This window comes from Sceloporus undulatus, chromosome 1 (assembly GCF_019175285.1).
Source record: "Sceloporus undulatus isolate JIND9_A2432 ecotype Alabama chromosome 1, SceUnd_v1.1, whole genome shotgun sequence".
Lineage (NCBI taxonomy): Eukaryota > Metazoa > Chordata > Lepidosauria > Squamata > Phrynosomatidae > Sceloporus > Sceloporus undulatus.
Window position 1 is genome coordinate 277,176,120 of NC_056522.1, and position 14,023 is coordinate 277,190,142.

At 41.9% G+C, this 14,023-nt stretch overlaps 1 protein-coding gene across 4 annotated transcripts in view; it reads right to left on the reverse strand.

Annotated features, from left to right (window-relative positions):
* DENND2B (DENN domain containing 2B) overlaps window positions 1-14,023 on the reverse strand; it is a 225,541-nt gene that overhangs the window by 116,051 nt on the left and 95,467 nt on the right. For all 4 annotated transcript variants that reach the window (XM_042439251.1, XM_042439425.1, XM_042439339.1 and 1 more), the window contains one exon: window positions 9,898-10,002. In XM_042439251.1, the coding sequence (XP_042295185.1) occupies window positions 9,898-10,002 (105 nt within the window). The remainder of the gene's footprint in view (window positions 1-9,897; window positions 10,003-14,023) is intronic.

The following is a 14,023-nucleotide window of genomic DNA, read 5'->3' on the forward strand; positions in this document are numbered from 1 at the left end:
CAGAGCAGCAGTACTGCCCCTCTTCCCCCTCCCTTCCATAATATCTATTGAATCCAAAGAGCATGACATGTTCTCACCATGCTCCTTGTCTCCCCATCCCAACTCCCAACTCCAGTTTGTTGGCTGCTATCACTTGTGAGGCTAGGGAGATTTTGCACAGCAAACTCACATCAGATATTTTGGATCATTAGACATTCACAAGGTAGGAGAACAAGGTATGGACCACCTGCCTTCAGAAGCAAATACATAACTTTCCTAACATCTATTTGCATTACTTGTTTGGACTACCACTCCCAGAATATTCAGTCCACATGGCCAGGTTCAAAATTACAGTTTTGAAAAGTAACTTTTCCAGACTCTACCTATATGACCCTATTTTCTTTTTCAGATTTCAGGACTATCTAGTGATACACCTGGGTATTTGTTTTGCTCCAGACAAAAACCAGACAACTTTCAATTGCACTGAAACATAGTGCCTGCTGTTATTATGGCTGGGAATGTTGTATCAAATGATGAAAGCTGACAGCCCTCTCCAGCAGCCGACCTCATCATCTCCATAAAAGAACAGCTGCTTCTACAGAAAAGGTTCTTCCATACTTATGAATCAAGCCTATGTAGACCAGGTTCTGAAAGAAAGCAGCCACAGAAAATAATGAATTATGCAATTACTATTTCCTGTGGCTGCCTTCTCATGTTTCCCTCGGTGCAAAACATGGCCAGACTTCCCTCACAAATCTGTTTTTGTTTCTGGGAAGGAACTGGCTAAGAATCATACTAGGGGGGGAAAGCAGGCTATCAACCACAGTTCAACAGGTTTGTCTTTAGTCATCAAGTCAAGTCAGTGTCTCAGAAGCCAAGTAAGTCTAAGTCAGAGATAGCTATGACATAACATTGGCAAGGTTGTGTACATAACTTTATCAAAGTAAGAGAAAGGTTGGACTGTAAAGTTATTGTTGAGTCTCTTGTCAGCACATGAGCGTAACAGTAAAAGTGGCAAGGTTGTTTAAAACATGTCCCTACAATTCTTCAATATGTAAAGCACTCTACTGTGTGTGTTTGAAATGAAGTGGCACTTGGGCCCCTGGCCTATTCAAAGAAGCTGTCTAGCTCTATTTTGTGTTCACACTTAGCCTCCTCAGACCCTAATACTGGTTATCACAAGTAATATATGTTCCTTGGGCACAACCTGATCCAAAAGGTACAGGTGTAATGGGGGGGGGGGGAATATCCAAGACAGACATGTCTAGATAAGCCCTAAAGATTGGAGATGTCACCTTCTAGGTTGACACTATTAACATTTGGGTGAGGCGCTTCAGGTATGATCAGCTGTGGTGGGGGCCTGTTATTTTGCTTCATGATCTGGTGGGAATAGAATCATAGAATCATAGAATCATAGAGTTGGAAGAGACCACTAGGGCCATCCAGTCCAACCCCCTGCCATGCAGGAAATCCAAATCAAAGCATCCCTGACAGATGGCCATCCAGCCTTGTCTGTCAAAAACATTACACTGGCGGGTTACAGACCGCCATTAAAGTACGGACTCAGTCCGTACTAGGGTTAGGAAGGTGCGGTGCTCAATAACTGAGTCCGTACAAAATTGCCGGCTCCCCTTTCACAAGGGGACCGCCATGACGACGTCACGACCGCGCCGCCTCTATATGGGGCGGTGCGGACGTGATGTTGTCGGTCCACGCCAGGGCGCCTAGGGCGCCCTTTCCGCAGACCAGGAAGGAGCTCCGTTTCAGACGGCTGTGCCCAGCGAAGCAAGGGAGAAAGGGGCCAAGCTTGAAGCCCCAAGGACACCCCTTTTCAGGCTGCGGGGAAGGGGCCTTTTGCCGCTTCCCCGCAGCCCGAAAAGCGGCGGATCGGGGCCTCAGCAGCTGCCGCTCTGCACACTGAGGCCCCGATACAGCGGGGAAAGGGGCGGGTGCAGCCCGCCCCAAATGGGCGGTCTATAACCCGCCACAGTTTTATAAAAAAGCATCCCCCTTTTCCTCATGAGATAAGTCCCCCCTGTCATGGTTCCAGCTGATCTCAATTTTGAGATCAGTTCTGGGGTGGTTGGGTCTCCTAGCAGCTGAATTTGGGGGCCACTCTTTTTGAACAAAGACAGCTGGTTTCCACAGAATGTGGTCTTCATGTGGGAACAATCAAGAAGTTAGGGAGATAGAAATCCAGGGCATATGCAATGTATATTCGGCTGATATTGAGTGTTCGACTATAACATGCAATAGGTTTATGAATCCACTCTGCTCTTAAGTAAACCAAGCAGGCTATTATCACATTTCTCTTAAAGATTCCATACAGGACTGAATAGATTTTGTCACTTTAAAGAAGAAGGGGCAGTACAAATACTGATTGGCTGATTGTTTGTAACAACATCACTAAGCACATGTGATAGGTTCCCCCAGGAAACCAGGTATGATAGATTATTTAATATATATTTGTGCAAATAGAATTTCTACTGTAAAACCCATGTTTAAACAAACAAACAGATCAGAAGGACAGGATAAAGGGAAAATCAAAGAAAATGCCAGCACTTTGTGATGAAGAAAGATATGTGTGTCATTTGAAGGAAGAGGGTGGTCAGGCTCCCTTGACTGGCACAAAAAAAGCTTTTGTGCAAATACTGTACTTAATATCTCTTCCATAAATTCTTAGCTGAAGAGCAATTAAACTGGCCTGTTTTTCCCCTCCAAATACCAATGCCTTACAACATGAAACGGAGACCTCCAGTTGACTGACAAACTACTTTCAACCCATCCTTTTAAAAACCTTCTATTTTGTCTCACTATACAGCTGGTTTTTGATTATCAAAATCTTTGCTAAAATAATAAACCTCTTTGCCACTCATCCCAAAATAAGCCCAGTCATGTTTTCTTTTCCTATTAATTTTTGGTCACAATGTCTAGCTAATGACCTACAGGTCCTTGGTATTTCAAGCAGAAGACTGTGATTATTAGCAGGATAAGGAAGGAGGGGCAGAGAGCAATGGCTATACACATGACTCCAGGATCAGTTTTTGGCTTTTGATCCAGAAGCTCTGTATGTCTGTTGTTGCAATATTTTATTTTTGCTACTATTCTTATTCAGAAAACAGTATATATAGCCACTACATCATTTGTGAACAGAAATGCAATTGTATTAAAGGTTGACCTCTTGACATAAACAATGGAACTAGTGCTCAAAAATGGAGTGTCGATTGGTCAGCATACTGCATTGCAGATTCCACCACAACCAGTGAATTTCTGACCACCCGAAAAAACATGCTGAGTTTTGTTTTGGTCTAAAACAAGGTAATAATTTCCTTTCCTCTTGCCTGACCTTTCCATTTATCTACTGTAGCTGAAACAATAAGACAATGCTTCAAAAAAGTCTATTATCTCCACATCAGTAAAGTAATGATCTGATAATTCCATGCCAGGTTTACACAATGGCCAAAGTAATGGAGAAATGGGTCTGAAATGTGAGATGTTGTAGCCGTCCATCCAAAGTTATTATTTCCTGATTAAGACCATATGTTTAGAACACATTCATGTTTATAGCTAAGCACTACTGGCTTTCCTAGCACTATTAATCATGCTCATCTTGTGGAGATGCCCATTCATGATGAGCAAAGAAAGGAAGAGGAGTAATAGAGAGTGAAATTACACAAAGAGTAGTGAAAACTCAAACTAGTACTTAGAAACAGTTAGAAATGCAAGTATGCCTCAGTTAACAAAGTAGATGTGTTCCTAGGCATCACTTCTTTAACAGAAAATTTTGTAACAGATGTAGAAATAACATGGAAAGAATAGGGATGGGTTCCTACACCACAAAAAGAACAGCGCTTCAACATGTTTCAGCAAACCTTTTATTCAAAACTAACAATGCACATGTTAAATGAAACAATCAGGTCAGGTAAGGGAAATAATTGTTAATAATTATAACTAGTTAGTACCAACTTCTAGGTGGAGTGTTACTGTGTAAAAGTGAAAACACCGTTCACTCTGAACACTTTTCAGTGTGCTAGAAAAGAACTGTTGGATGCCCTAATGTGGCACCCTGTCATGCCTGGCTTCAGGCTACCAGTAGACTAGAGTAGTGGTTCCTAAATTAGCTGATGTGTGGGACCAGCAAGGATTTTTCCCCCTAGCATGCTAGGTGACACCATATTTGTGCCCACTCATTACAATGATTTTTTTTCCAGCTGAGCTTCTTGAAAAATGAGCCCAGTCTCATAGCCAGTAGCTTGTGGACAGCTACTCTCTATTGGCTGTGTCAGGTCATATACCACCACAGCTTCCTAGCCAGTAGCTCATGGACCAGCACTGGTCCAGAAACCAACACTTTTAATAGCACTGGGCTAGAGGGCCATATGAAATATCCTTCCTTGGTTGTGCCAGGTACATACTACCACAGCTTCCCACTCATTCCAAAAAGATACTTTCCTTCTATTAAAGCTGTACAGAACAGTATAATTTTTGGAGATAAATTATCCAGATCTCCTTCTGTGTTCAAACCTCCCATGAAATCATGAAACTAGGTTGATCCAGTTTCACCTGAGAGTAATTCAGAGGAAGCCCATTTCTCCTTGAATGTCTTCTAACCCCTCTCCCTTTCATGCCACTATGATTCCACATCAAGAATGTAGTTTGGTGAAATATTAAAGGGGCTGAATGTCCATCCCTAAATTATAAATTCTAGGATTCCATAGGATAGAACCACAGCAGTTAAAATGCAGTCATAATGCTATGACTGTGTAGTGTGAAAGAGTCCCCAGAATCAGTTCACTTGGCTTCAGGATTCTGGATTCATCCAACTCATCTCATCACATAATAATAATAATAATAATAATAATAATAATAATAATAATAATTCATATCCCACCTCTCCCTATATTGGATCCTTAAGGTGCTACACACAAGAGCAAGACAGACAACCCTGTCAATGGCTTGCATATAGATGAAGAAAAAAAAGCAACAGAACTCCCTGCAGCAAGAAGCCTAAATGCTCCAGGAAAAGGTCCATGGCCAGATAAGGAGGTTTCTATTCTCATGGTTCAAAATGAAAAGCTGGACACTTAGCTTCCACTGAATGATGTATACTTGGCCTTTACTGTAGGCATGAACACAGTAATTATATGAAGCAGTTGCAGGATACTTCGAAGCTTCTTTTGAAAGCCCCTTCAGAAACAGAAAGAGCCAACAGTAAACAATTTAATTTTGGCTTTCAAATAAAATGAGCTCATGTTTGGAACAACACAACAAAACAGAATCTGTGCTAATGGCAGAAAGCCTGATGTCCTTTTAAACAATTTGTTTTTCTTGCCTTTGACCTGTTTGAAAAAGGGACACTTGTGTCCATTAGTACTTAGATTTTCTTCAGAGATATCTTTGATCTGGTTAGGTTTGCATCTTTCCTTTCAGGATTTTGTCAGGAGCTGCATAATGCAGGAAATGACTGTGGAGGCAATTGCTCTATACAAGCTGTAGAATACAGAATATAGTCCAGGACTCTGTAGCAAAACTGTGGACTGGGTTTGGCTGAAGTCAGAGTATGTCATGGTCAAGCAGCTGCACTGGGTTCCAGTCCCTTTTCAAACACAACTAAATATAGTGATTAAAGTCCTACATTGCTTGAGAACTAGGATGCACCTACCCTCAAGAAATAATGCAGTTAGATACCACGTTAGCTGCTATGGCTCAATGCTATAGAATTTGGGGTTCTGCAGTTATGAGAAATATTTAGCCTCCTCTGCCAGACAGTTCTGGTGCCACAATAAACTACAAATCCATATCCAGGAGAAGCAACTATCCCCTTTCTAGCCAAATACTACTAACATATGTACTTTTATAGCTTTTTTGTATAAAAGCAACACAATGGCAGGGCAGTCAGCATGGTGTAGTTTGAGTGTTGGATTATGATTCTAGAGACCAGGGTTCAAATCCTGCCTGGCCATGGAAAACCAAGACCTTGGACAAGTCACACACACTTATTTTCAGAAGAGGACAATAGCAAAAGTCCTCAGAAGAAATCTTGAAAAGAAAACGCCCTGAGTAAGGTAACCATGTTCACAACAACAACACTTTTCTATTAACTTGTCTCTCTCTACTGAAGAGTCTAAGGATCATGACACACATTATATTACTTAGGTGTATACCTCAGGGTGTTCAAGTATATATCTCATAATATGAAATATGGATATGGAAAACAGCATCATAGAGAAGTGATACTGCTGTTGCTGCCACCTTTATTTCCCCCATTTTTTTCCAGAACCAGGACTCATCAGAGATACAGAGCTAGCTGTAGCTCCTGTCAAGTAGATCATTTACTGGTGTGAAGAATGAGTTTAAAAATCATGACAACACTCAGGTAGTAAAGGCAGCAAGATACTTTCTCATTCAAATCAGATATATACAGCTTGGTGATGGACATGATTATAACAGTCTGTTCAGACATCATTATAGCCCAATGACTGAAAATTCTAGCATATCATGAACAAAGCACCTTCCTGGCTGCTCCACTGCAAGGACAAATAACAAAACTTTCATCCATGCTTTTCTTATTATGATGCCTGAATATAGCACTCTGGCTTGTCTGTCATACGTCAATACAGAGAACAACCTACCGTTTATTGCTGATTTAAAAGCTTGGCATATCAGGGGAGAGAGAAGCCAGACTACTGGTTTCAGATGTGAAGACAAAAGGCCATAGATAGAAGGCTTGTGGCTTGTTCATGCTTGCAGCAGGGGTTATTGGACAGTGTCTTCCAGAAAACTGCTCATAAATGAAAGGCTGGAATCCCTTATTGCAATGTGTAAACTGGGCCTATGTGTTAACATTTCACTCATGTGCTGCCTCCTCTCTCGGCTCCTTACAATTAAATAATGAAATTGTATGATCTCCCCCCAATTATCTTTGCTTCTCTTGCGAAGGGTATGGAACAGTTTCAGCAAATGTCTTTCATATGATATGACATTTATTGAAATGCTAAAACTTTAATATCAATATTACATTTCTTTTAAAAGACTCCCCATGTCTGGCTGCTATAATTTACTCTTGCTTAGTGCATTAGCAGGATAAAGCCAACTTTGACTGAGGTTTTCTCTTAAACCGCCAAATACAGATGGGCAAATTTCTTAATATTTTCACTTGCTTGCCAGGTTTTGCTTCTGTTTCTGCTGACTGTGGGCAGGAAAATATTCAAATAGACAGTCTTTGGTGAGAGTCATTTCCCAAAGTGCAAATATTTCCACCATGGCATGTTTTCCTTAACCCTTTAGATAAATGAATCTAAAAGGATTACCAGCTAGCAAATGAGTGGTGATGGGAACAAGTTACATTATTGGTATATAGAGACATGATTATCTCCAGATCACTACCATCAAATCATATTTAAATAACTTCTTTAGAAGAAAGGGCAGTTACAGGAATATAGCTTTCTGCAAGAAAATAGCAACATTATTCCACTGATTGTAAAGAAAACCCCAAAAGGTATTGACTACATTTTGTTTGTAGTACTGTACTACTCAAATTCCATATTAAACAAGTAACCAGATTTCTTGGTGTGAGTGTTCTGTAATGATGTTTTTGTTTGTTGAAAATATGTTCAGAATTAATCACTTCAGGCTTTAAACCAAAACTATATTAGAGTGCTTCCACTGTTGAGACTAATGAAAAAGAAGGAACTTTTCCAATGACTCAGGCAGCACTGTTTTTCACAGCTTTCCAAGAAGTCAGCCAAGTAGATGAATTGAAACAAAGAGTGCTGAGATGTCATACTAAAAGGCTTCCCTCTTCCTTTGATTGAGTCTGTACATGAATCCCCAACATATTTGACAGGTTAGAGACTATAGCACTGTCAGAAACCAGAAATTGTTGAAATGTGGAACTGTTATGTGCTCTGGTCACTAACTTGCCAAATAAAGGGAAATTCAACATTGGTGTTGATGGAAACTCCCTTCTCAAGGCTATTAACAACTTCTGCCCCCCCCCCCATCCTCTCCCACCCAGTGCACCATTATGCGCAAATGTTCCTTAGACCTTGAGCACAAGCCATTTAGAGATCTAAAATTTACAATGACATTTTGAAGTGTGCCCAGTGACTAAATGTGTACAAGACCTGGTTCCCACCAGTTGTCAGGCCACCACATTTTAAACCAACTAGAATTTACAGATAGTATTCATAGACAATACAGTTGAATTATTTGACACTCTTCTGAGCATGAACACAAAGTGGTCAGACACACCACTCAGGCTTCTAGCAGCTGTGTGAGATGGGAAAAGAAAAATATCCAATGGCAGCTCACCTATTTTGGCTGCTGGAGCTGAAAGTGCCAAGGCAAAGCAAGGGACAAAAGTGGGAATGCACACACACACACATGCTCAGGCAAGTGTGAAGGGGAAAAACCTGAAGAGGTTTTCCTCACACACACACACACAAATCAGCCAAGGAAGTGTGAAGAAGATCCCAGAGTATTTCTGCAAACTCTCTTCTACCTCCTGGTCAATCACCCACCCCAAGAACAAACCTTTTAAAAAAGAGCTGAAGAGCAGATAAAAGGGAGCCCATTTTAGCAATCACTGAACTGTTTATTCCCAACTCAGGCTGCATCTGCACTTGCAGAAATAATCTCAATTTAATTTGAGATTGCTTTAACTGACATGGCTTAACAAACTACAGTTTCCAGAATTCCATAGCACTGAGCCATGGCAGTTAAAGTGGTATCAAACTGGATTATTTCTGCAGTGCAGATGCAGCCTCACTTAGGGTGGGAGGAAGCAGTTGTTTCAGCTGAAATGTGGAAATATAGCTGTGGTGGAGAAAAAAAGGTGCTGGCTGCCCTTGTCTCCTTGATGCAAGACAGAATGAAACTCCTAAGGGACAAGGAAGGCCTGTGGAAAGCCCTGCTTAAGATACTCTGGGAGTCTGGAGGAAAAACCTCACCAAGCCTTCCCTGCATAGCAAAGCAAAAAAGCCTGACAGAAGCTCCAAGAAAAAATGTTGCCACAAGACAGTACCAGAAGGGGCCACAGCACACATGTTGAGATTCACATCAAAGAGGCCAGATTCTGCCTCAGCTAAACCTCACAGAACTGAAGTTTTATTTTTATTCCTATGGAGTACCTTTTTAAAAATTGCTCTCTCAATCCCAGATCAGTTTTCTTTTTTCCTCATGTTCTCTCCCTTTTCTATAAGGACCAGACAGGACAGAGAAAGAGTTCTCAGGTTTGGCCTTCAATATGTGCAACTAAGGTCTGCTCCAATAATGCTAATTTTATGCCCGTCAACTGGCTACCCCTTGTGGCTGCCCCATCCACCCACTCACTTGCCCCCTTCCTTTAGGCACATTCTGCTCAGAAGAGGCAAAGCAAACAGGAGTAGAGAGGATCCAGAAAATTAGCTGACAGACATCAATAATCTTCCTGTTAGATGCAGAACTCAGCAGATGCCCAATGGTTCCAATACTTAATGCCAGCCCTGTCTTGATGTCTCCTAGTACCACATCCTTCTCAGCACACATTCTTTTCTACCCAAGGCTTTGGAAACACAAAATAGTAGAACATGACCACAAACTGGCTTCTTCTTCTTTTTAAAATAAAAACGTTTATTATAAGCATATCATAAATGTTAATAGTACAACACAAGAATAACATAGAATATATAAAAATCAAATTCAAATAATAAAAACTGATAAATTCATAACATAACAGTCAAAACTCAAGTATCCTTAGAACTTGAAGTGTTACATGTAAATAAAGCCTGCAATTATCTCAGCAGTTCAGTTTATACTTGACTAGTCCACACTTTCCAGGGTTAACTGGCCACAAATTGACTTCAGCTCCTGGGGAACTAAAGCAAGAGGTCTGGCATCAAACAAGAAAATAGTGTGACATTTTTGCACTGCACTTACCGATCTAGAGTATCCCGAGACACCTTACTTCCCCCAGCTCTCCTGCTGACACTGGCATTCTTGTTGGCAGTCATGGTCATTTCTGCTCTCTCTGGATCTTGAAACCTGGGGAAGAGAATGAAACCCAAGCACACTTGTTGAATCTCTGGACAATTATTACATTATTTATTCATGGATTCACTTATAGAATCATAGAATCATAAAGTTGGAAGAGACCACAAGGGCCATCCAGTCCAACCCCATGCCATGCAGGAACTCTCAATCAATGCATACCCATCAGCCTCTGTTTAAAGACTTCCAAGGAGGGAGACTCTACCACACTCCAAGGGAGTGTGTTCCACTGTCAAACAGCCCTATGTTATATACTACATAGAACTCAAAGCAACTTACAGACATTAAAACAAATACAGATAAAAATGCAGAGAGGACCTACTAAAAGTTAACATTACAATGTAATTAAAATATCTGCAGAATCAAAACCATCTAAAACAAATCAATAAAAATGGCAAACAATTTTCGGAGCTCCTTCCTGGTTTGGTCCACTGGGCGCAGCGGGGTGTCCTTGGGGCTTGAAGCCCCAGGGACACCCCTTTTCAAGCTGTGGGGAAGCAGCCTTTTGCCGCTTCCCCGCAGCCTGGAAAGCGGCGTATTGGGGCCTCAGCGGCTGCCGGTCTAGCCGCTGAGGCCACGATACACCGGGGAAAGGGGCGGGTGCAGCCCACCCCAAACAGGCGGTCTGTAACCCGCCATTGTAATCCTCACTTAATGAGCTAAATAATGGTCTACATTCCACTGCTAATCCAAGCTAAAGCAGGAGATCCAATGAATCAGTTCCTGAATGGTAAATCAACTCTTATGCGAATTCCATGATTCAGCGTGTCAACTTTAGTAGGATTTAGGCCAAGGTTTTTAGAGCCAAGGGGTATATTCTGTGTATCCCCAAAGTTAGTAAGAAATTATCATCCCCTCACAACTGGCCATGATCTAGTTTCATGGGACCTGGGCCTACAGGCACAAGGTGTATTGAGGTGTGAGGAGGTAGCTTTAAAAAGAATTCAGTTCTGTCATGATGTCCATCCTACTTTAATTGTCTGTTGGTAGGGACGATATTCTGAACATGATGAACCAAGACAATGGGAGGGCTAGCTCCAGATACAACCCAACAGTGGACAACAGCCTGCAATCCAAGAAATCTCAGCACCTGATCTTGATGTTTCTACAGAATCAACCACCTCCATAGGTGGGGCACACACTCCTCCACCCCCATCTGATCACCACAATGGGCAAGAAAGGAAGTAACAAAAAGGGAGTGAAGCACTGGCCCCAGGTCAGAGGAATGGCCTTTTAAACTCATTACTACTTAGGAAAAAGTGAGATCTGAGAGAGCCAGTTTGTGCTGAACAGCACTAAACACTTTTTTCCAATGACAAATGCTTCCCTTAGGTTCTGCCATTCCAGCTTTCCTTGCTCCAACGTGTCCAGTGGAATTCTGCTCACGCATGGGAGAGAAGATTTTCCAACACAAAAAGCTCAACACTAGCTGCCCTCTGCCGCTGCCTTTCTCTTTCCTGTCCCAACAACACATGATGTGCTCACTTAGGGCAGAGCATGAGAAAACATATATAGCATCTCTTTCCTCCTAGATGCAGTGGCTCAGTGGTTAAGATGATAGTTCTGATGATCAGAAGGTTGGCAGTTCGAGGCCCAAGTCCTGCATGATGGGGTGAGCTCCTGTCGCTAGTCCCAGCTTTTGCCAACCTAGCAGTTTGAAAGCATGCAAATTCAAGTAGATAAATGGGTACCACTTCTCAGTGGGGAGGTAACAGCATTTGGTGCGTTCATGCTGGTCACATGACCACCAGAGCAATCCTTGGGCAACGCTGGCTCTTCAGTGTTAGCAACAGAGATGAGTACCGTCAGTTATGACTATACAGTACATTCATGTCAAGGGACTATCTTTACCTTTACCTTTCTCCTGGAATGGGAGTGAGACTACTAGTGCAAAATTCCTGGCGGGAGACTAAGGTGGCTTCCTGATAGTGATGTAAGTGTTCTATTGTCTTGCCCTTGCATTCTACCCTAAAACTTTTCCATGTCTGACAGCTGTTAAGTCCTGGAAGGGGCTGCTGCTGCTCCTTCTTGCCAGAGGAAAGGGAAGGGAGGGAGGTGAAGATCTGACTGCTCTGAGTCCCTAGGAGAATGAAAGGGTGGGTGCACTCCATCCAAGAGTACACACTCATTTCTTCACCCCAACTAAACTCAAAGCAGCTGATTCACTATGGTCTGAATCACCTGCCCCATCTCTTCTTTCTGCACTGGCAAATAACAGCAACAGAGGCCACTCGTAGGGCTTGACAGTTATTATTCAATGGAAGGATGGGGAGCTGTGTATGGAAACATCAGAAGTCAGCCTAGGTCTGCAGACATCGTTACTTCTAGGAAGAAGGTCCGACAGAAGAAGATGCTCTGCTACAGGCTAGGGAACACTGATCATTATTGCATTGCCATGCCTTGCTCTAAGGTAAATTAATGAGTTTGGAGCAGGGGAGGATCAAGTCACTGTGAACAGGGGTGATGGTGCTGGCCTTGATTCTATGTGCAAGCACTCCAAAAGAATTACTCACTCTTGTCAATGGTGGCAACATTCATAGTCCAGACCCAACACTCTGGCCATGACAGTAGCCTTTCCCATCCTGAACTGTCATCCCTATAATGGAAAGCTAACATAACTATACTGGGCAGGATTGATGGAGACCATATACATCTAGAGTACACCAGGTTGGTGAAGGCTGCACTAGTATGATGGCCATGCAGAATGGTTTATTTATATCTGAAGCAATGGTTCTTAATTTTTTTATCTTCCAAATGTTTTTGAACTTCCACTTTCAGAAAACTCAGCAGGCATGGTAAACAGTAATGGGATGTGTGAGGTCCAAAGAGAAGCTGAATCATAACTTTACTCTGGGGATTATCGTACAAGGCTCAAAAGGTGGAACAAATGCAGGATAGTAGTGTCTACAGCAGAATCTTATCAAGCAACTTCATCACTGCCCTGTAGCTGGTCTGTAGTCCACCCATGATTGTGGCACACCTTTTCATTAACAGGCAAAGCCTATCAATAGCTGCCAATTGTGCTGTTGTTGCATTAGCCCTCTCATGCAATAGGTTTCCAGCTGCAGTTCTGGGATAGGGCAGTCACGTAGTCTGTTTCCTCCTTCCTCCCTCTCCCCGCTCCTACCTCCCCCTCACTAGTCCTAAACTGGCTGGTTTTCTCTTTTTTACACTTTCTTTTATTTTCTCTCAACCTGCATTAAATCACATTGACATAGTTGCTAAATTATGTTTAAAAAAAGAAATGTAACTAAAAAACAAAACAAAACAAAAAAAACCAAATGGCATTCTTGGTAGAGCAATAGGGCAGGGAGACAGGGTTAAAGAGGAGTATGTGAAAGAGAGGGAGGGACTGTGGATGGCAAGCAGCAGCCCCAGTCCCGTAAATGAAGACACATGTGATAAGGACTGCTTCAAAACCGGTTTGTATCCATTTCCTTTAATCAATGTGACTGCAGCAACAATTAAGCTCATGCAACAATCTCCTCTGTCTTCTTTCTTTCTTTCTTTCTTTCTTTCTTTCTTTCCTCTCTCTGTTTTGAAATCATTCCTCATATGGCTAAAATGTACTTCCACATGTCTGGAAACTGTATTTCATTGAACAGTGTTTAAAAAATGTAAAGCAGGTTATTCAAAACATTCACATGAACAGTAGTTGGGATGCACTACTATGTGCTCCCATGGGCTTGGAAATTAACAGGCAGAGTGGATTGAGTGAACTGACAGTGCATCATGAAACAGGAAACCTACACCAATGTGTTGCATGGAATCAAAGTCTAAAGTCAATTTTAAAATGCACACAGCATCTACTGAAGGACAAGGCTGCTTGGACTATGAAAAAATGATTCAGGCATACCAGCCATAATTTCAAAAAAACACATGGTGCGGGTGGGTGTTGGTCTGGTCAAGTAAACAGAAGAGGATTCAAAATATAACAATATGGTTCTTCTTTATTAAAGGTTTTAAGGTTTACTACTCTAACACTAACTAAACTTTTCCAGCTTGGAGATTTCAG